Raw genomic sequence first — 24,305 nt, 5'->3', positions numbered from 1 at the left:
CAACACTATATCTACACATATCTCCTATAAAAGTATATGATATACTCCGGCCACCGTGGTGTGATGGTAGCGTGCTCCGCCTATCACACCGTATGCCCTGGGTTCAACTCCCGGGCAAAGCAACATCAAAATTTTAGAAATAAGATTTTTCAATTAGAAGAAAATTTTTCTAAGCGGGGTCGCCCCTCGGCAGTGTCTGGCAAGCGCTCCGATTGTATTTCTGCCATGAAAAGCTCTCAGTGAAAACTCATCTGCCTTGCAGATGCCGTTCGGAGTCGGCATAAAACATGTAGGTCCCGTCCGGCCAATTTGTAGGGAAAAATCAAGAGGAGCACGACGCAAATTGGAAGAGAAGCTCGGCCTTAGATCTCTTCGGAGGTTATCGCGCCTTACATTTATTTTTATTTTTTTATACTCCGAGTTGACAAGTTTGTTAGACCTTGAAGAGTTCACACTTTTGAGAGCACGTTCCTTCCAAAGATGATATCTCTATAAGTTCAGTGATTGGTTTTTCCAGTCATTAGGTCCCTCGGTAACTTACTTCAATGATGCTATTATGCAGTCAGAGGGGCTACAGCGGTGCCTCGTTACACGTTAGTGCACCGCCGGCTGCAGCTGCGCTGGACGGAAGCCGACAACATGTTTCTCTTATCCACTTGTCGCATAAAATGTTCTCCGATGGAGAGCTTATAAGTACGAAGCACCTAATATTCAATTCAATTTAGATGGTCTCATAAAATTTGAGAAGGGCAGAGGCAACTAGAAACAAGGTCGACTGAGAATGAATGCGGTCTTCATATGCTTACTATATTTTATTCATGACTTCATTTTAAATTTACATTAGAGTCTGGTAATGAGTTCAACAATTAAGGCAGGAGATGACTCCTTAATACCTTAGAGACGTGACCTCCTATCAGATGTCTGGGGTTAGAGGATCTTATTCCATTCACAGGCAATGGCTTAGCGAGCATTGCTGTTGTTTCCCCGACTATGTTGATGCATGTATATAGCTGATATACTTCATGTTGTTGTATTAGCGATAAAGACATAATAACAACAATAACGACTCTCCACTAAGGTCCTCTTCGCTCTGCGCTAGCCTTGGTAAACAAAAAATTTGTTTGTCGAAGTGAGGCAGGGCTATTTTGAGCTTGAGCTTACCCTCAAACCGTTCTACACAGCGAAAGCTGGCACAAAACCGCCCGTGCTTTGACACCTACGATGCCAATATGCAATTACGGTGAGGGAAAAGATGTCTGGGGCTACCGGTGTTAAGGTAGAGAGCACTTTCCCCTTCAGGCCTCGAGACCGCTAAGTCTACTAAGTAGTGTCCGAATGTAAGAGGGGTGGTATACAGCTAAGAGAGTTGACTTAGTGTCGTTGGAAACGACGTACGCCTGAAGGGACATACATAGCTAAAAAGAATGTGTCTGAGGACATCTTTGTACAAGCATCCAGGGCTAAAGGTAAATCTCCATAACTCCTGTGTTAGCACTGGCACTTTTATCTTTCCGGCTTGGCTTCTGGTACTCTTGTCATGGACCCTACACATACATAGCCCACCGCTATCAATAATGGAAAAAATTCAAAGTGTTGGCATCGCTATGTTTTGCTTTTCCAACCCAATTGTCAATCTTACCAATACGAGTCGAGTTCTCTCACAAATGTGGCGACACGAGTGCTTATTATTGTAGCGATAAGGACACTCCCCGAAGGTTTTGGGGACTCTTATCGAACTTAATAGTCCATTTTCAGATGCAGATCCAGTACGTTCCGGTAACAAGCACTATTAAGGTACTAGACCGACCATTTCGAGAACTATGACCACATGAAACCTTCTAGGCCATACCGCCCTCCCACCCCATGAGGAACTTGGGGTCGCCAAAACCTCGGCAACTAAAGAAACAGGATTCGCCACGGGTAGGTGAGGTTGAAAATTGGGTTGCATAAGCAATGAATTACGCTGGATATCCCTTGAAAGGGTTGCGTTACACAACTCATACATCAATTTGATATCTTAGTCGCCTCCTACGAAAGGCATACCTGCCGCGGGTATTTTGTAAGCCCTCAAACCCGCTGGAGGACACGAGTTCCTCGCGGAAGGAGGTGGTATGATGACCTAGTAGATTCATATTAAATCGTTAATGATGCTATTTACTGCTACTGGCAACCGCTTGCAGCCGCACAGCTGATCAGACGGTGCCGATTGATTCGGGTTATGTTTAAATGATCCAAATGTTTGCCTTCCTGAAAAAGAACCCATCATTTCGATTGAAGTAAAAGTATAGGGAAATTGCCGAGATGAAGAAACTTCTTCTTGTTTTTTAACATAGGAATATATTTTTCTACCAGCAACAAATTTTAGTAAATACTCAACTTCCTTTGCTCCACGCTCATTATTCTTGTCACACTTTCCGTTTTCAGCTGTGTAAGTGCAGCAAATTCATTTGTCCACCAAAAAACACGCACAAAAGCCAAATCGAATTCCAGGTGCAGTCAAATAAAAACGATTTACACATTTCACATACAACAAATGCCCAGTGCATGCGAAACGAATCGGGGTGGGAATTTCTTTTGTAATAACAATGCGACTGAAATTGTAGTCAAAAAATCTCAAATTACAACACTAACTTTGACACAGAGACCAAAAACGGGGGAAGATGGTGAGTTGGTAGTGGTGATGGTGGTGGTGTGGATGTGGCAAAGGTCGTTGATGCTGATGATGAATTTCAATCTACAAACAAAAAATGTGAATATAGTACAAGGATATGCTCATATACACACATACATACATACATATGTAGTTTTGTGTGATCCTTGAGGGTAGTGTGGCGTACAAACATAAGGAGCGTTACGAATTGAATTTATGCCGCTTGTTAGAACGCAATTAGCCCGAGGCAACTAGTGTTCATACACTACCAAACCAAGCAAACAAACAAACATATAACATACATAACATAGATATATTATCCTTAATAAAAAATACAATGTTTGATTTTACTTTGAATACAAAAAAAAGAAATGTAATGCATAATTTATTCGAATTTTACAATGCGTTGGCAAATGCCCATAGGCTGCTAGTAAATATTTTCTATTTAACAGTTTAGAAGTGAAATAACGTCCTGCCTATTCAAAACAATACATGTGCTCACATGTTGTCTATATTTGAACAGGTTTTCAAATTACTCTCAATTTTATGGTATACAATTAACGCAAAATTAATGCAAATTACACTGTGCCACAATTTGAGGGTATTTGTCTCGGAGCGGAATGATTACTTTTTTCTGGATGATAGGCCAAGACACGTACAGAGAGCAAATGAGAATAACAGTAAAAATATCTATCCCATGAAAAGTTGTTTCCGTCTCGTTTTTCAACATATAAAATGATGATTCGGAGGTCACCAAAGGCTTAAAACATAAATATGCGCCGAAAATACGCACTAAGGATGCTCTCGAACGAAAATTTAGTTAAAAAATTCTTGTAGAGAATCTGATAGAGGAAGAATAAGAAATGAAATTTGCGCCTTAGGGTTAAAATCAGAGGTTACATTTAATGGTTTGCCTCTGTTTATTACGGATAACAACCGATATAAATAAATAAAAATAAATGTAGGGCGCGATAGCCTCCGAGATTTTAGGCCGAGCTTCTCTTCCAATTTGCGCAGTGCTCCTTTTTAATTTTTCCTACAAATTGGCGTAACGGGACCTACTTCTTTTATGCCGACTTCGAACTGCATCTGGAAGGCAGATGAGTTTTCATTGAGACGATTTTCATTGCAGAAAGCAGAGTGTTTTTCAAATCATTGCCGAGGGGCGACTCCGCTAAGAAATTTTTTTTTTTTATTGAAAACTTTTTTTTTTTAATTTTCGACGTTGCTTTGCCGGGGCGTGAACCAGGGATCTTCGGTTTGATAGGCGGAGCACGCTTCGCTTTCTCAACGATATATATCTATTTACATCCTTTATATTAGGTCGGTTAAATGTTTGTCCGCTTTTCACAGAAATCTTGCAATCGATTTTTAAGTAACTTCTCATTGAGCTACAAACATGAAACCTCAGAGACAGGTCAAGACACCGTGATAAAGGAACAAAAGGAGAAAAAATTCCGTTAGGTGGCGCACGGATCGAAAAAATTTGATAAACCCGGGGTTTGAGTAACTCCTCGATGGACTAGAGGCTAAAAATTTCGAGCTTAGTTCAGAGGTCGATGACACAATACAAAAAGTTTCGCTAGGGGGCGCACGGACTGAGATATCTAGAAAAATCAAACGGAACGGGGGGAATTTTTGGATTGATTTTTATGTAAGTTCTCATTGAGCTACAAGCGTAAAACTTAACAGATAGAGCTAAGACACCGAGAAAATGTAAGAAAAGGAGAAAATAAAAATAAAATAAAAAAATTAAACACTTCCGTTATATAAATGGACAAAAATAAGCGAAAAATTTCTCCTTATATAAAGACATATTCTTGCTAAACTTTGATGTTTAAATTTTGACATAGAAATTGCAAAAATATTTATGAGAAGTAAAAATATAAAGGTGGAGCGCAATTGATTGACTAATAATATCTCCTTTCCTACCAACTTTTCAATTCAATTAATGTGCGCTCCACTTTTATATTTTCACTTCTCAGAACTATTTTTGCAATTTCTATGTCAAATCAAATTTGACAAGGGGTAACGGAAAACCGTTCCAGCATACATCAACTATCCAAATCATCATCGAAAAACCAAGTTACAATTTAAAAACAATGCGGACATGTTTACCACGTTAGAAAAAAGATATACATACAAAACATTGTTTAGGTCCTCTCAGCATAACAATTTAATTTAGAACGGCCCTTTGCTACTTTCTTTCCGGCCCAGTTCCGTGTACATGCATTATCTATATATATAAAAATGAATTTGTGTGCGTTAGCACGTTCAAAGCTAAAAAACGGCTATACCGATTTTAATATTTTTTTCTCTGTTATTTTCTGTTATTTTTTAAAAAACCTCGATTGAAAAATATTTTAGCTAATACTGATAAACGGTTTAACCGATTTCAATAATTTTTTCTTTCCTTTATTCAATCGGACTAAGTGTTCATTATAGAAAAAGAATTTTGAAAGTCCTCAATTTAGAAATACTTTAGCTAATAGAGCGAATTTGGCTGTTACTATTCCTGCTACTTGGGCTGTTTTTATACCTGCTGTTACACCCCTTTCGTATATGCAACATTTCTCAATTTCGTATATTCTAAGTGATATAAATTTAAATTTTTCCTATGCAACCACTCACATATATTTCTTCGTACCAAAAATAAGACCAAAACGCTTTTGAGAGTACCAAAGTAATTGTTTCCCAGTTGTAATCCTTATATATAAAAATCACGTGTCAGATTGTTTGTCCGCGATGGACTCCTAAATTACTGAACCGATTTTGAATTTGTTTTGCACCCCGTGTGTAGTTTGATCTAACTTGAAATATAGGATAGGTTATATCTCAGTTTATGGTCGCAATATTATTTTATTGCAATTTTTTTAAATGTTTATTAATAAAATGTTACGTATATGCACCGGCACTCATAGTTTCAGGTGGAACTTCCGTGTAATTGATTGGTGTTTAATTAAACAACGTGCTCATCAATAAAAAATATTATAGCGTATGATATCAAGTATAGCACATCACCAGGCCCGTCGAGACGGGGTGGGGAATGGGGGATTACCCCCGGGCCCGGGGTTTCTGAGGTACTAAGACATTTTTTTTAATTCAGGAGAGTTTTTAGTTGTTCCGTGTGCAAATTTTAAGCCGAATTTCAAAAGCAACGAATATCTGCATTTCGTTTTAATATTATAGTGAAGTGTGAAAAATAAAAATCTATATATAAGAAAGGCTAAAATGTGTGTTAGTTGGTCACCGGTGTTTGAAGAGATGCGTCGGTCGATTTTGTACAGGGTCTAGAGATATAGGCCGAAAAATGGACCCGGGTGCCGGGTAATATGGATATCAAATGAAAGCCGTTGCTGAGAGCTCTAAAGTAATTTTCATTGTGATATTCGATTTAGGCGCATCAACCTGGCAAAACTGATAAATATGCATGCGAAGCCGAAATAAGGACATGAATTAATAATACCCACATACCTATTTACATACGTCCTATGCGATTTGCCTGCAATTTGGTATATAAATTTGCCTATATTAATATTTACGACCCTTTTTCCGGGAAATAGACCGGCAACGGACTGGGACTGATACTCGGAGTGGGACTGGGACTGAGACTAGAACAAAATACATACCACCCTCTTGGGCAGGCAATAAGGGATGAAGAAGAATGAGAAGAACTTGAGAGAAGAGAAAAGAGAGGAGGAGACTGAGAAAGAGATAGAAAGAGACGAAGATGGAGATAGATGAAGCGAAAATACGGAGGGAGGAGTGAATAAAAGGATTAGGAAAAAATGAAGAGAGGGTAGAGTTAGACGGAAAAAGCTTATACAAATGTATGCATATAGGCCAAATTTAGGGCAGAACAACGTCTGCCGGGTCTGCTAGTATTAATATATATTAATTTCGTGTCACGTTGTTTGTCCGCGATCCCTTAAGCTACTTAATAGATTTTAATCAAATTTGCACTCCGTGTGCAGTTTTATCCAACTTAAAGATAGGATAGAGTTTCTGTGAAAATTCTTCCCGAGAAGTGAGCCACGGACCGATCTATTCGAAAGATTCTATTCACGGTTCGATTTAGCTGAAATTGGGCATATAGATTAGTATTTAGGACACTTTTTTTGGGAAATGGAGCAGGGACCTACAGGGACTGGGTTGGAACTGGGACTAGGACTTGGGATGGAACTGTGACTGGAAAAAAGGGGTGGAGAGGAACTAGAGGGAAGACAACAGAGGGAAGGAAAAAGAGATAGAGTTAGACGGATATAAATAGATGGAGCGGAAAACAAGAGGGAAAGGACGTATAGGGAGAAAGAGATGCAGAAAAAGCGAATGGTAGAAGGAATAACAAGATAAGGAAGTGAATAACAAGATAAGGAAAAAGAGGAGAGAAAGGAAGGGAGAGTAGTAGGGAGAGAGGTAAAAACTGCTTAAAATTTATGGAGATAGACCAATGATAGGGCAGAGCAACGTCTGCCGGGCCTGCTAGTATTTAATGAAAACAAAGCAGTTAATTTGTTGAAATATTTTAGTTGTTAATAAAGTAATTAAATATGTACGTATATAAGTTATAATTAGTTAGCATTAAATTTAGCATTTGCTGTTATAAATATATATGGCTTTAGTTTAACCAAACCAACTTAATAGTAAAAATGTTAAAATATTTTATAACTATAACACTGTGCAGCATTTCAGCGATATTCGTGTGGTGAGGCGAAATTAATTCAAATTAGAATCATAAGAAAATGATTTTAACATCAACTTTTATGCGACATTTTAAGTTTGAACTTTTTTTCCTGGGTATTATTTATGATTCAATCACAGGAAGTTTGCTCCGTAAATAAGATGTTTTCATAATTGCGGTCATCTGGCCGTAGAAAAGGAGGACATGTAAATTTAAAATTGCGTGCTAAGTACTATATGGCATGAATCCCTAGTAATAAATATACCATGATCTACTAGTGTGAATGCACAAAGGCAGTTTTATGAAGACAACGCTTCATGAATGAATTCAAGGACTCGTGCACTCTCTGTTGACAAGCTAAAGCTACATTCATTTTATGTCATATAAGTTTCCGTATATCTACGAAGCCGGCAAACCCGCACCTCGAAAACTCGATCAGGAAATCGACTCATATGAAAGACCATTGGCAAAATTTGGCCATATTTTGCGTCTTTTTCTTTCCTCACGTTCGGAGCATAAGGTTCCATTTAAGGATTTGTGGGTACGCTATTTATGTTTGGAATATACGGGACGCGATCATTGCATGGCAAAAAATTCACTTTCGAGAGCTTATTGTACCAGCTGTTAAGAACAGATTAACGTTTTGCCCGTTTCACGACCAATAAACTTTCTGTATTTAGAACGCACCTGGAAGTCTGCTTCCAAAGTAAAATTATGAATGTAATGTTACTAGAAAATCAGATTTTATTTAAATTTTTGTGAGATATCGTAAGGTTTAATTATTTTTAAAAGCCAAAGACAATATATCTCTATATCATCTCATGCAATATTTAATGAAATTGAAGAATTTACAGAAAACCTACTGGTACAAAATTACTTTCACTACTCACATACTAATGATAGTAAAGTGATTTTTTTATTCGGGATTGTCAAAGCTTTGCTGTCAAAAGGGAACAAGCCTTTAGTAATTGAATTATGGGTGTTTATAATGCCAATTTCACACAGAGCTTAATGAAATAATTAGTCAAGTTTTCTATATTAAAGCCCTAATCGAACTCAATCTTCCATACAAAATACAAATTCTTAATTATCTCATTATTGCTTTATTGAATGCATAATCGAGTGAAAAATCCAGTCGGGTTTGCTTGGTGCTTCGTATCTTAGTATCAATGTAACAAAAATAACAATCAAAAATAAACTATTTTCAATAATTCACGAAAAATAGAAAATCACGAAAAAATTCAAAATTTATTTTCGCTGCATTTGCTGCAAAAGATAATATGGCTTTTTCGAAAATAGGCACATATTTGGTTAGGTGCAACATCTATGGGGCTGCTGAGAGATGTTCGCTTAATGAAGCAATAGGCCCTGTATGAAAAGGGAAACTTAAATATTTCATTAAATAAAATTGTGATTCGATTAAGTTTCTGTGTGAAAAGGGTATAACATAATTTGAATACTTGTATATACATAGTAATATGATATGAAAAATATTTACTTTAAATATTCAAACACAATCTTAGAAAAGCGTGGTGGTTTTTCATTACAGAAATTTTTCAAACAAATGCAGATAATGTTTAAAGCGCTAGATAAAAATATTTTACAATATTATTTGGCTGATAATTTTACAAGGTAAACTCTTTCAAACATTTTTTAAGACAAGAACTTACGAAAAATAAAAAAGAAATGCGCCTGAAAATATGCTATTTTTTATGATCTTCTAGACTTGCCTTTTATTTCAACGATATCCATTTTGATGACCATTATAAGGCCCGGGTTTTCAGTACAAGTTCAACACAGTTTGTCAGTTAAACTACGCTCAAACTTATTCTGCAGTTTTTCAGTCTACCTTAACTGAAGTTAAAGCTGAGCTTAAGCGGTCGATATGGCAGGGTTAAATACTACACTTTTTCCAATTTAAATTCAGAAATTTACAATTCACGTTCAGAAATTTACAATTCAAGTTCAGAATTTTCAATTCAAGTTCAGAAAATTACATTTCTTGTTGTAACTTTCTGACCTTGAAATGAAAATTCTGAACTTGAATTGTAATTTTCTGAACTTAAATTGGAATTTCTGAACTTGAATTGTAATTTTCTGAACTTGAATTGGAAAATCTGAACTTGAATTGTAAATTTCTGAACTTGAATTGTAAATTTCTGAATTTAAATTGGAAATTCTGAACTTGAATTGTACTTTTCTGAACATGAATTGCAATTTTCTGAACTTGAATTGTAAATTTCTGAACTTAAACTGGAAAAGGTGTAGTTAACCTATCAGTTATTTGCGATCAACAAGCATTTGGGCTTGAGTTCTCTAACTGGACTCGAATGTAAGATTGCATAGTACAGTATTTTCACGAAAATAAATAAAATATATATAATTTGTGTTTTCATTACTGCAATCAACTAGGCGTTTATTTCTCACAATAAACAGGTTGGTACCTCCTTGGAAATTTTGTTTTCTACTCCACGTCAGCTCGATGTCCAATGTATCAATATCAATATCAACTGGAGAAATGTGTTGAATATTCATTTGAGAACTGTAAATTTCTCAAAATCTCTCAAAGGTCGGTAAATAATTTAAGAATGACGCCTTAAGGAATGTTTCGACGTTGGGAATTCAAGAACTATACATTTTACAAAATTTCTCAAAGGTTGGATAGGGATTGGAGAATGAAGTTGGATATCTGTTGTAGCGGTGACAACAACTACAACAACAACCTAGAGAACTATCTGGTTTAAGAATAATTAAATAATGAAAAAACTGTGACTGAAAAACTGCTCAGCAGTTTAACTGGAGTTTAAATTTGACTGGACTGAAAAACCGGGCCTAAATGATATATTTATTAAAATTAGCCCCGAACAGTAATAATGTACGGTAGAAAAATATTGCATATTTTTAGGAGCACATTTGATTACCTATACCAACTGCAGAGCTATACATTGGGGCAATTCTCTCAGTCTGGGAAAATAGTCCACATGTTCTAGATGAATATACAACACTCGGAGAATGTACCACTTGCACAAGTTATATCTTATCAATCTGATACTGCATTTAGCGCCAAAAGTTTATTATCAAACGTATATTTTATGCATTCAAATAGTTAACAAAACTGCCCCGCACAGAAAATTTTGATTTTTTTAATCGAAAAATTTGTTCAATATTCTAATCACATTTATAAATTTTCTGTTCAAATATACTACATAGGTTTGAGTAAAAGGAGAAATGGAAAATTTATAAACACAAATGTATTTTGTTGTTTCGTGTAGAAAACTTCTGACCGAAAGCTTTCAACGTTTTCGACGGTTTCTAGACAAGAGAGAATACCTCTATTCTTGCATAACTATTTTATGTGGAAATTCCCTCATATATGTAAGCAGCTTATCAACCTCACGCAAACGTTTTTATTACGTCGGTGGGTCCCCATACGAAATAAAAAAGGTTCAAAAGATCGCCCCTTAAGTTGAAGCTCATATTGAGCAGGTTACGGGAAAATATTTCTGGTTACTTGCAATCCGATTTTTTAAAATTATCAGGGCTGTCATGGAATCCAATTGTTGTCGGAATCGGAATTAAAACCGACAAAAAAATTACTTTGGTGTTATGAAATCCAATGTTATCGGTTTAATGTTCGAATTGGATTTAGTGTCGGTTTTAGGTGTCACAGAATCCGAAAATATTGGTTTTACTATCGGAAACAAACCAATCAGTTAAATGCTGTTGGATTTCAATGTATTTCATTTTTTCATAGATGTTTTTCTTTTGTAGTTGATCATTTTCTAAAAATGTAAGTAAATAAAGGTAAATTTACATATATTTTCACTCTTAATAGGGGAAAGCATAAAAATTCAATGCAAAACAGTATTTTGATTGAATTGATGGAGAAACATACAGATATTGCGAAGGGCTTCACGAAGCACATCATCTAAAATCGTTGACACCGTGTTTCTTCCTACACTCATGCTAGAATCCTTGCCAACTGATATTTGATAGGATCCTTCAGTTAAAAATCGTAACGTAGCTGCTAGTTGCAGCACTGGCAGAACTTTCGAGCAAGTTAAGCGTCATTCAATGGTGTCCAATACCATTCCGAAAGCCTCTTTGTTTATGCAATAGTATGCAATGTAACTGCAAATACACTATAAATATTTAGAAACCCACATTAAGAAATTTAATTACGCTGTCTCTGGCAACTCAAATGGATTGCTGCGATCTCTCAAAATTTTCCTTTTGACCTTCTCGCAACTTTCTTCTTCCAATGACATAAATGCTACGAGTGCTGACATTTTGATGTGAATAAATTTGTTTATTTCTATTTAGATGCGCAAAACAATTTATTTTATAAAATTTTTCCAAAAAAAATTAACATCAAAATTGTTGGTGCACCGATAACACTGCAAAACAGCTGATTCGAACATCGCTTTTATTTACATTCGAAAACAGCAAAACCAATACGGTTTTTAGACACCAATTTAAATCAATATTGGTTTGCAATTCCGATAAAACGCAAAACCGGACTTGGATTCCATGACAGCCCTGTATATATGTCGTAATTGTTGACTAGGGAAGCTCTATTATACCTTCCCCTTAAAGCATTGCTTTGCCCCAACACTAGATGCGATTGTCATCGATATCCTCTAGGGAACTTACAGTTTAAATATGGTTGGACCTAGACAGACATGTGTGTTGGTTCCACATTGCAAATTGATATTGAAACAGGGCTTTTTTGGAAAATATTATGAGTTAGGGTGTTTTCGAAGTTGCAGCCGAGATAGGGTAATATTCCAGTTAGCTGAGAAGTATTTCGTTAAACTTTGGAATTGATTTTCTTTATAAGAAAAGGGTTTTTAAATATTTCACTGCATAGAATATCTAGATTTGGCTGTTAGCGGCTTGATGTGTTCTACAGATTTTTGAACCTAATGTTATAAAAGACAAAGCCGTTCATACCCAACTTTTCACTGCCAAAATACAATGTTGCACTGTGTACTGTAATACTTAATGAACTAGCTTACATTCACTTCACTTATTTATTCTGAATACAGGTATTTCTTCTTCAAATAATGGATCAATGGCTATATTGATTATGTTTTCCTTCTTTTTGTTAACATTCTGTATAACAAAAACTTCTCCTTCATCGGACGATGAAGAGGATGAGATTTGTATATAATCAATAACTGGCAGATTTTTAGCATTTGAGTGTGGAGCAACTGCAGCTGTATAACTTGTACTCGCACCATCGCCATAAACACGTTTTGTTTTATCATTTGTTGAAATACGAAACTTTAGGCCACTCGCACTACGTGGCGTCATTTTTAAATTGCTCGAAATCTTTACTGGTTCATGATCTATCCTACTTGGTGCATTCGAAGCAATGTTCCTTTGCATACCTCTCCCACGTGTTGGACGACATATACGTCGCTTTTTTTTTAATTCATCTGACTCTGTAGACGATTCAGAACAATATAAGCGTCTCTTCACTGTCTCTTGTAAGGGGCGGTCGTTACTTGAAGAACCAACGCTTGATTTTGATGAGTCATCCAAGTCAGTGTAGACTGCAAAAAAATAAAGATAAGGAAGTAGTATAAATACACGTACGTATTTAAATTTTTAAAATGTTGGAATAAGCTGAATCTTACATTTTCTTTCAGCACGCCGCAGTGTCCCCAAACGATTACCCACTGACGGTAAATCCAAACGCTCCAATCGTACGCTTGGCTGCCGCAATGTCTGTACATCGTTAACTTGTAACCTACGCACTTTAACACACAGTTTTCTTCGTGTAAAACGCTTCAAAATATCATTGTATTCTGCAGCACTTAACTTATTTTCGGTCAACTCATTTGCGGTTATTTCTGTCTCATTATCATTAGTTGTTGTTTCCGTTTCATTAGTTTTAGCTTCTATTTCGATTTCAATTGATTCCGCTACGTTTTCATTGTATTTGGTTTGGGGGTTCATTTCAGTTTCCTTTGAATTTGTTGGCTTTTCAATCTGAGTTGCTTCTGTATCCTTTTCATTTCCAAGCTCCACTTCCTTTTCAGTTTCTGGTTTCGATTCTTTTGTTTCTATTTCATTGTCCGCTGATTCGGTTTCCTTTGTTTCATTTCTATCAGCTTCTTTGTCATTATCGTTTTCCTCTGATTCCAATTCCTTTTTGTTGTCTTCTGTTTTCTGTCCATTTTCCTTTGATTCCACTTCTCTTTCTATTTCTAATGGTTGTTTTTTATTTTCATTATCATTCGTTTCCGCTTCCATTTCGCTTTCACGTCTTTCTGCCTCCTTTTCATTCTCATTTGCATCCATTTCTTTGTCACTTAGATTTTCTTCGATTTTAATCTGCGTTATCTCCGGCATATTTATTTCAGTATCGGTTTGGGATTTTTCTTTTGATTTTACGGGACTTTCGAATACCTTTTCTGGAATGGAGAAACGTTCACGTAAAAGTTCGTCTCCTTGATCCAGCTGTTCCTCTTTACTTATATCATTAACTTCGTCACTGTCCCGGCGTGCAGTTGTAGAGACATCGCTTTCATCATCAGGCTGGTAATATAAAAAAAGAGCATAATAAATCTATCACATATTTTTAGACATTTTTTTATAATTATATACCATATCTACATCAGTTATCGAATCATGTTTAGCCCTATCGGACTCTTCTGTCGACTGCAAATGAGGTTGCTGCGCATCTGTAAACCATCGGAGTAAAATGGTATTTTTGTAATTTTTATAGAAGTAAAACAAAATAAGCGTTAGGTAGCAGTTCCATTTCAAAAATACCCACCTTTTGGCGCGTCTATATAATCCTCCTCAATATCCTTTTCTTTTTCCTCCTCTTCAGCAGCCTCTATTTCCACATCCTGCATAATGACCTCTTGCGCTATTTTATACTTTAAATTCTGCTGATTAAGCAACTTGGCATTTTGCAGTTTAAGAAATTCTAATTTAGCCGATTTTTCAAATAAAATGCCCGTTTCTAAATGTGGTACTTTATCTTCAACAATTTTCAAATCTTCTTCTTTTACGCTCCATATATCGGGAAATGGATTAAAGCCACAAGTTCTATTGTCAAAGACCTTGCGTTCTTGTATCATTGCATTGAAATCGAGTTTAGTATCTTGGGTAGCATCTTTTTCTGCACTATCTTCCTGCTTCTTTGAGTTTTCTGTGGCATCATTCGATTTTTTGACCTCAGCGTCTACTTCCACTTTCTCACCTTTCAACTCAATTGCATCTCTTTCCAACACATCAGCTATCATAGCAGCGGCGCGCGCACGTGTGCGTCTTGTGCTCATAAAATATGAATCGAAAAGTTTTGAATGATCATTTTTTTTAGCTAAAATTAAAAACAAATAAATTTAACGATATTTCTAATCATTTCGAAGTGCTTACGTTCATGTTTCGCTGGTTCATCTAAATCAGAATCTGCTTCAAAATCTTCTGAATCTTCATCGTCGTTTTCATCGCTACTATCTTTGTTAAAATTATGCATGTTGTTGCTCTCATAGCCCTGCTCAATGCTACCATAATCCAGCTGCGGTCGATGCTTGTATTTTTCATAATCAACTTTCAAAAATTTCAAACGATCATTAGCTTCGGCCATATTTAGTTCGACAAAGTGACGCTTTTGTTCATTATCTCTTAATAAGCTTTTGCAGCGCTTGCGCAATTCTACCCAATTTAGCGCCCAAGCAAAACTTTTATTACGTGGCAAGAAAATAACAGTGAGTAAATCTTTAATGGTATTATCTGGTAATTTAAAAGAACGCAAAGCTTTGTATAGTTGTCCGTAATCAATATCGGGAGATTCATGATTTGCTAATTTTACAATTTCTTTAACATCAATTGTAGAGCTTAACAAACCGTATTTAGCATTAATGGCATTGACTCTCTCGTGCTTATCTACACCACTTCTATCGCGTGTACCACGGCGATCGCGCCTATTGTCGAATCTATCATCATCATCATAGTTTTCGCCAGTTTCGAAACGATGACTTAAACGATTCGAACGCATACCACTGCGAATCACAGTTTCATAATACTTTTTACAGGGATTTAAATAGAAGCCCGTCAACCAAAATTCCTGCTCCATGAAAAGATGTTCCTGAAAAATTGTGGCTAAGTCCTCAAAGTGTCTTGACAGCTTCACTTCGAGATTTAGTAAAAATTCTGGTGTAAGTCCTGGATGATAACGCCACGTTTCAATAGCGTTCAATTGCAGCCCAATAATTTTGAGTAAAACTATAAGCTTAGCAAAATACCAGCCGCGATGTGTCTGAAAAGAGAAAATTGATGTATGACTACTTGCATCTCAACACAAACAGGTAATTACGAAATTCTTACGCACCCTCTTCACCAACACCGTATAAACATAATTTAATACATCCTCGTTATATGGTAAATGCTGAAAAACAGGATCAACACGCCGTTCATTTTCATCTTCTAATGCAACACTTTTTTTCTCATCATCTTCCTCTGTATGCTCCGTACTGCCAATATTACTCAACCGATTGCCTTTACACATTTTATTATAGAAATTTGTCATATTTTCTTTTGTTGCGGACACAGTATGGCTGCGGCGCTTTAATTCTTTCTTATGCAACTCACGTAGCATAAACTCTTCGCTACGCTCTCTTTCTTTAATGTACAAATGTATGATACGTTTGAAGTTCTCACTATATTTTTGAAAATCATCTTCGTTTAATTTATTCATTTCCATTAGTAGATTTCCTAGCAAATAACTTAAATACGATTGTGATATAACGCCAAAGAGGCTTACGAAATTTTCATCAAATGAATCATAGATGAAGGCATCAATAAATTCATTGCTACTTATTTGTAAATTAATACATGTTATGGCTATGTAACGAGCAGGCGTATACTCTAATTCTGCTCGATTAGGCTTTATGCTTACTTCATCTGACATATTTTCATAGTAGAAACGTATGTTGGTTAGCTTTAAGAAAAGGAGAAGAGTTTAATGTTTCATTTGTAGTTCACAATAATAAGTCAATGAGTGATCAATCTCGTGTTGTTTTCCCTAAATAATATTCTCAACGGATTCGATTAGCTTAGCTGATTACAACAAAGCCCGCTATAATTTAACAAATGCCATTAATGACTAAGACTTCCCAAGGCCGTCGGTTCTCTGTACCAGAGCGACTTGGGATTTTTCCCGACCAAGGACTGCCATTTCAGTGTAACCCCATTTAATTTGTTGCGTCCCTCCCACAAATTGTCATCCTCCCAGCAGCTCCTTGCAGCGGGACTGCTCCATATTCTCCTGCTCCGGGAAGGTATCGAACCCAATCCGGGTCCATCTCCTGACCCCGGTCCTGAGAAATGCCCCCCTATTGCGAGTGTCGATTGCAGTAGATAGTCGACCGCTGAGCGATAATCGATTATCTTTATAATGTATACAAATTATGTTACATACATCGAAAAGTTGAGAGAAAAGGAAAATCTCTCTTGTATAAAATAGCTGTTTATAAAGGTCCAAAGATTTGGCGATTAATTTGTATAGTAATAACATTAAATGCAAAAAATGGAATCGACAAATTGTCGTCTATTCCGACCGGCACTCGCAATAGGGGGGATGGTTTTGCTGCATCTGCCGGAAAAGAAACTTTTTAGGACGGTCATACTCTTGTCAGTGTGTCTCGTGTAAGGGATGGTTGCATCGGACAGGTTGTTCTGGGCTAGACCCCAAAAACAGACGTCCACGTAACTTCTATAAATCTTTTGTGGCTCCTTGCTGTTCACGTCGTAGGACGTCCCGTAGTCTGCGCCTTAGCAGAGACTTAGAGACTAAACTCGCAGCAAGATCTCCATTGCAGACCTGTTCTAGGTATAATGTCCACAGAAAAGATCGCGGGAGCGGAAATGGAGGCGGCCTCGCGTTTATCATACACCACACTGTGCAATATCATATATTTGATCCCGACGTCGACCACAGGGACAGTGTCTTAGAACGTCAAGGATTATCTGTCCGGTCGGGCGATGCAAATCTAGAAATCATCAACATCTACAACCCTCCTGTCTCCTGTTGCCCCAGTGGATACCGCCCTGAAATCAGCGGCGTACTCACTGGAAACAATCACATTATTTTAGGCGATTTCAATGCCCATCACGATCTATGGCATTCAAAATTGCGGGTGGACAGTAGGGGTGAGATGTTAGCGGATCAAATAGAAGAAACGACGATCTGCACTATAAACGGAGACGCCCCCACACGTATGGTAGGAAGCTGTCACAGTTCGCCGGATATTTCAATCGTGAGCGCAGAACTCGAAAACTGCGTCAACTGGCAGCCGATGGTAACATTGGCATCCGACCACCTGCCTATACTTATTTCGTTATAGCGTCCTCCCGACTTTATCGTCGCAGAAAACGCACTTTCATTAACTTTAAAAAGGAAAGTTGGACGAATACAAATCCTTTACAGACAACCGCTTTTGCTGCCCTTCCTATCCCAACTGATGCCCGCCAAGGGGAGCGTGCTTTCCGCAAGGTCATTGAATCCGCCTCGGCTCGTTTTATTCCCGCCGGTAGAATTCCCGAAATTCAGCCCCACTTCCCGGCAGAGGCCGCAAGTTTAGCTAGAAAACGTGACCTTATAAGACAGCTCGATCCCGGCGACCCCCAAATAAGGGATATAAACGCATCAGATTGCTTGTGGATGAACACAAGCGGGCGAAATGGGAGGAGCACGTAAGCGGTTGTATCCTCTCTGCCGGTGTAGGTAAACTTTGGTCCACTGTAAAGTTCCTATCGAATCCGTCTAGGCACAATGACAAAGTTTCCATCGCCTTTGGCGACAAAGTGCTGTCGGATGCGAAAAAATGCGCGAGCGCTTTCTGCCGACAATACATAATACATTCTACGGTCGACAAAAATAGACGGAGGGCCAACAGACACGCACGTAAACATAAGTTCAGCGCGTCACCAATTACCATCACCGCCAGAGAGGTTGAGGATGCCATCGTTCATGCTAAACCATCGAAAGCAGTGGGCCCAGACGGCATAGCCATGCCGATGCTTAAAAGCCTAGGGAAAGAGGGTTTCAAATATTTAGCACATGTCTTCAGCCTGTCTCTTTCCACCTTTGTAATACCCGAAAAATGGAAAATGGCCAAGGTGGTCCCGCTACTAAAGCCTCGGAAACCACCTAACATAGGAGAGTCATATCACCCGATATCTCTCCTATCGCCAGTAGCCAAGACGCTTGAAGCCATTTTGCTCCCCTACCCCAAAGCAAATTTGCAGCTAGCCTGTCATCAGCATGGCTTTAGAAAACTCCATAGCACCACCACCGCGCTAAATGCCATTAGCACCCATATAAATTATGGTTTAAATCAGAAGCCCCACCATAGAACAGTACTCGTACCGCTAGACCTATCAAAAGCTTTGGTTACGGTCATCGATGGCACGTTACTGCAAGACTTGGAAGGGTATACTCTTCCCCCATGTCTTAAAAGGTGGACCGCAAATTACCTGGGTGGTCGGCAGGAATCGGTGCAATTCAGAAACGAAATATCAAATCCAAGAAGAATTAAACAAGGGGTGCCACAGGGTGGTGTCCTATCCCCACTTTTGTTTAATTTTTACATATCAAAACTACCTTCGCCACCGGAAGGAGTTACTATCGTTTCTTACGCCGATGACTGCACAATAATGGCCACAGGCCCGGGCCCACAGATCGATGGGCTTTGCACCAGAATAAACGGCTACCTCCCTGATGTCTCCAGTTTTTTTGCCTCGCGAAACCTGGCATTATCACCGACTAAATCATCCGCGACCTTATTTACAACTTGGACGTCTCAAATGTCGACTATTTTGAACATCCACGTCGATGGCACTATGCCGACTGTCCTACACCCCAAAATCTTGGGTGTGACGTTTGATCAGGATCTACATTTTGGTGAGCACGCAGCCGCATTTGTTCCGAAAATCCAGAGCCGTAATAAAATCCTCAAATCCCTTGATGGCAGTACTTGGGGAAAAGACAAAGAAACGCTCATTACCACATACAAAGCAATTGGCCAGCCGTTTGCGTGCTACGCGTCCCCTATATGGTCGTCAAGCCTAAAAACTACCCACTGGAAGGAGCTACAGGCCTGCCAAAATACTGCGCTCATAACCCCCACGGGCTGTCTTCTTATGTCCCCAGAACACCATCTACATAATGAGGCGAGAATACTCCCCATCAGGGAGAGAAATGAGATGCTAACCAAACGGTTCCTGTTGAATACCCAGAAACCTGGGCATCCCAACAGACATCTGATTGATGAGCCTGCACCGCCTAGGGACTTAAGGAGTCATCTCCGTAAGCATTTTGAGGTAATACGGCACCTGAGAACTCAGGCGCATGAAGCAAAAAAAACACAAGCAGGTCCTTGGTGAACTCCACAAACAGGCGTCGGACCTTTATTCCGGGAATTGCCCGGTGAATCCAGTACTCAGGGAACAGTACCCAAAACTTGCGGAAGAGGAACGCATATACCCCAGGGAAACGCGAGTCACTCTGGCTCAACTTCGTTCTGGATACTGTAACAGGTTAAACTCTTACATATCCAGAATCAACCCCGACATACAAAATGTATACCCCGCTTGCAACGTGTCCCACATGACACCAACCATATCTTTAATGTAATGTGGAACCAACGCCTCTAACACCCCTTTCATTATGGTCCACCCCTGTTGCTGTTGTTGTTGTAGCGATTAGGTTACTCCCCGAAGGCTTTGGGGAGTGTTATCGATGTGATGGTCCTTTGTCGGATACAGATCCGATACGCTCCGGTAACACAGCACCATTAAGGTGCTGGCCCGACCATCTCGGGAACGATTTATATGGCCACATTGAACCTTCAGGCCATCCCTCCCTCCCCACCCCCAAGTTCCATGAGGAGCTTGGGGTCGCCAGAGCCTCGTCTGTTAGTGAAACGGGATTCGCCGCTCGAAGGTGAGGTTGACAATTGGGTTGGAGAAGCTATATATTGCGCTACACAACCCCTTGAATCCCCCGGTCCACCCCTGTCGAAACAGCAAGTTTCCTTGGACTCCCGTTAGAGGATATTGATGACAATTTGTTGTTGTTGTTGTTGTAGCGATAAGGTTGCTCCCTGAAGTATTTGGGGAGTGTTATCGATGTGATGGTTCTTTGTCGGATACAAATCCGGTACGCTCCGGTACCATAGCACCATTAAGGTGCTAGCCTGACCATCTCGGGAACGATTTATGTGGCCATATTAAACCTTCAGGCCATTCCCTCCCTCCCTACCCCCAAGTTCCATGAGGAGCTTGGGGTCGCCAGAGCCTCGTCTGTTAGTGAAACAGGATTCGCCGCGGATAGGTGAGGTTGACAATTGGGTTTGGAGAAGCTATATATTGCGCTGGCAACCTGAAAAGTTGCGCTACACAGCCCCTTGAATCTGGTATTTTAGTCGCCTCTTACGACAGGCATACCTACCGCGGGTATATTCTGATCCCCTAACCCGCTGGGGACAATTTGTGATCGGTCGCAGCTATTAGGTGGGGCGAAACATTGCTACAACAACAACAACAATGAATAAGACATCTCTGCCAGAAGATCTTTATTCACTCGCTTGGCTAGTTCTCTACAGAGTAACTGCTGGGTCTTTCGTTTGCTGTGCTATGTCAATGATTGGGGACTACAAAGGGAGTAGCAGTTTTCGGAAAAGTAGTTTTTGTGCTGGTTTCCAAAGCACAGAGGCTTTCATTATTTATTTCATGGTCATAAATACTCCTATCGCTCATTTTTGTTTTTGTATTAACGATAAAGGCACTACCTCGGGGAGTGCTACCGATGTTGATGGTCCTTTGCCGGATATAGAACTGGCACGTTCCGGTAACAAGCATCTTTGAGGTACTACACCGACCATCTTGGGAACGGTTAATATGACCACAATAAGCCTTCTAGGCCATACCACCAAATAGATAAAACTAGCCCCCATAAACTAAATCACGCTTACCATATTATCAATAACAAAACCACGTATATCATCCATTTCATAAATGGCCATCAAATAAATATGACAAATGAGTATTAAACACTGTTGATGTTGTCTATTGATCTCCGGATAAGACACGTTTGTCAGAAGCTTACATTGCTCATATTCATGATTCCACGCAGCAATAACACGCATTGATAACCTACGCACACCTTCAATGTAGCCAGCATCGAAAAGTTTTATAAGACGCAATAACATCAAAAGTAAGCCCTCTTTTTTTAAATGCTCTATATCTAAGTGAGGAAAGAGAATACCAAACAAAAATAGATTATCACTGACTGGTACCGACAACCACTTACCTTCAGCCGTTGCTGGCGCTTCTAATTGTTCACTTGATTGCTTAAATTTTTTCGCTAAATTACTATTACATTTAACAAATTTTTGCAAATATGGTATATCCCAAGGCTTAGTACCCAAATGTAATGTATAACCCCAATCGAATACCGTGTCATCAGCTAATGTCATCAACAACTCAATTGCACGTTTTAAACAAATCATAAGCATTGCTTTGTATTTTGGTTTACAGTCTTCCCATTCGTTACTAAACCAAAGATCTAGCGAATATTGTGTTATTTGTTTTAGCACGGTGCATAAGTGCGGTGGTATTGTTGACGTAGTCTGCTTAGTTTTCAATTCATCCCAATGCACTTGGCACGATTCCCAACCGTATAATATTAGATCTAAGCGTTCACGCGCCATCATTGGGAAAACATCCAAGTCGGAATCCTTCATTGTGTACAATAACTTCAGCTAGTAATTATATAAAAAAGGATTATCAAATTGTTTATAGAGATGGAGATGTAAATGCCGGCTGTGCCTTGCCCACCCTTACCACAACGAATTCATGGAATCCACATTTCAATGCACAATCACAGAAATGTTCTCTGTTTTTTGTGTTGTATGGTAATATTACATCCATTTTTACTGTTTTATCTGTTTTTGAATTAAATAGACTATTTTAATCGCATTATTTATGTTTTTTCACAAAATTACAAAATATTATGCGATGCCGGGATACAAACAAAGCTACAGCTGATTGGAAAATGTGTGCAGCCACTGAACCGCGCCACGCAGTGCTGCCACACGGCGAGAAACTTTAACATTATTGCCTATGTAAATACAAGAGCTCTGTTGAAGTAACATTATTGCCTATGTAAGTACAAGAGCTCTGTTGAAGTAACATTATTGCCTATGTAAGTACAAGAGCTCTGTTGAAGTAACATTATTGCCTATGTAAATACAATTTCTTTGGTAATACAAGAGCTCTGTTAAATATGTTACGCTGCTGTGCAATGGTCACACCAAAAGCAAGCCAAAAGCCAAAAGCCTAGAGCCGCACCGAATACTGGAATACTTAACCAAATATAAATTTAAAGCAACTGCGGAAATATACAGGTGCCTAATCATAGTTCAAATAAAATAGGGTTTTATTGGTTTAAACAGGGTTCTAAATTAAGTATCATTTCAAGTCTGCTATAATGGACTTAAACAATTTTTGCGTTCGCAGAGCAGAGAGCAGTGGGATTCAAGGGGTTGTGTAGCGCAATATATAGCTTCTCCAGCCTAATTGTCAACCTCACCTTCGAGCGGCGAATCACGCTTCACTAACAGACGAGGCTCTGGCGACCCCAAGCTACTCATGGAACCTGGGGCTGGGGAGGGAGGGATGGCCTGAATGTTTAATGTGGCCATATAAATCGTACCCGAGATGTTCGGGCTAGCACCTTAATGGTGCTGTGTTGCCGGAGCGTACCGGATCTTTATCCGGCGAAGGACCATCGCATCAATAATACTCCCCAAAGCCTTCGAGGAGTAACCTTATCGCTACAACAACAACAACAACAATAACAACAGAGAACAGTCTTCGACTTGTCACGTAGCATGTAGCCAACAACGCGGGCACATATCTCAGAGAATAGATCTGGAAAAAAAAACTCGAACAGTGATAAATATCAAGCTGCCTAGGAAAAAGACCACTGCCTACAAGCGCAAAACCATGCAGTGTATAGGAGCGTTATCGTGACGCGAAGGAGGAAGAAAGAATATGAACAAGAACGGCGTGAAAATTCTAAGAAAGGCTCGTAGGAATGACGGAAGGTTTCAATGGCAATGGTGACCTGCTAAACGACGTATAGGGAGTTATTGATTTGCGAAGAAAGCCATCTCATTTTCTGAAAGCAAGGAAGATGATGCAATCTATACCATAATGCAAATGACGGAAGGTTTCAAGCGCAATCCTCTTAAGAGGTTACCAGCGCAATTGATAGCTTCTCAAACCCAATTGTTAACCTAACCTACCAGGGCCAATCCTGTTTCTCTAGCAGGCGAGGAACCTGTGGGTGGGGGGCGGGAGGGCCTTGAATGTTCAATGATGTTGCCCAAAATGGTCGCGCTTCTACCTTAATGGTATACCGATAACAATCCCTAAAACCTTCGAGGAAAAGAAAGAAAAATAAAGGGAGGGAAGCAAAGGGAAAAGGTTAAAAGAAAGGATGACAAATCCGAACAGTAACCGAAAGCGAAGCGAAGTCGGAACTCATTCTGAAACCAAACCTAGGAATGAATACTATGGGTTTGGTCAGATCAACCTAAGCCTAGGAATGAACTGCAGTCGGAAACGCATTAAGATCGATAAACGTTCCGGGATCGATACAATACGCACCGGATGCTGGGGCGAAACCGGAACCAAAATGAAAATCGGTACTGGAAACCCGATATCTAAACCGAAACCAACAGAGGTCTGGCTAAAACCAGGACCCAGACTAGAATTGAGTGCGCAACTAAGATCTAAATAGGAATTGGACAAGAGCAGAAACCAGAACAAAGCCAGACCAAAAATTAAATTGAAAAAAAATGAATAAAATCTTAATGGAAACTTGCAATGCATTCGTCCCCGAACTTTATTTGTAAATTAAAATCGAACTTAAAGATCTAAAATTTC

General features: G+C 38.9%; 1 protein-coding gene across 1 annotated transcript; it reads right to left on the bottom strand.

Annotated features, from left to right (window-relative positions):
* Window positions 1-7,156: 7,156 nt before the first annotated feature.
* Window positions 7,157-22,371, bottom strand: LOC137253316 (uncharacterized). The gene is made up of 9 exons (XM_067790024.1): window positions 22,197-22,371; window positions 21,664-22,114; window positions 21,326-21,597; window positions 15,682-16,290; window positions 14,727-15,609; window positions 14,119-14,670; window positions 13,947-14,023; window positions 12,974-13,877; window positions 7,157-12,889 (listed from the first exon to the last, which is right to left on the bottom strand). The coding sequence occupies exons 1-9, from the start codon at window positions 22,281-22,283 to the stop codon at window positions 12,357-12,359; spliced, it is 4,368 nt and encodes a 1,455-aa protein (XP_067646125.1). The 5' UTR covers window positions 22,284-22,371; the 3' UTR covers window positions 7,157-12,356.
* Between the last annotated feature and the right edge of the window lie 1,934 nt (window positions 22,372-24,305).

The sequence above is a fragment of the Eurosta solidaginis genome, chromosome 5, assembly GCF_040869045.1.
Source record: "Eurosta solidaginis isolate ZX-2024a chromosome 5, ASM4086904v1, whole genome shotgun sequence".
Taxonomy (NCBI): domain Eukaryota; kingdom Metazoa; phylum Arthropoda; class Insecta; order Diptera; family Tephritidae; genus Eurosta; species Eurosta solidaginis.
The sequence above is the reverse complement of the archived record's forward strand: the minus strand, read 5'-3'. Positions and strand labels throughout refer to the sequence as shown.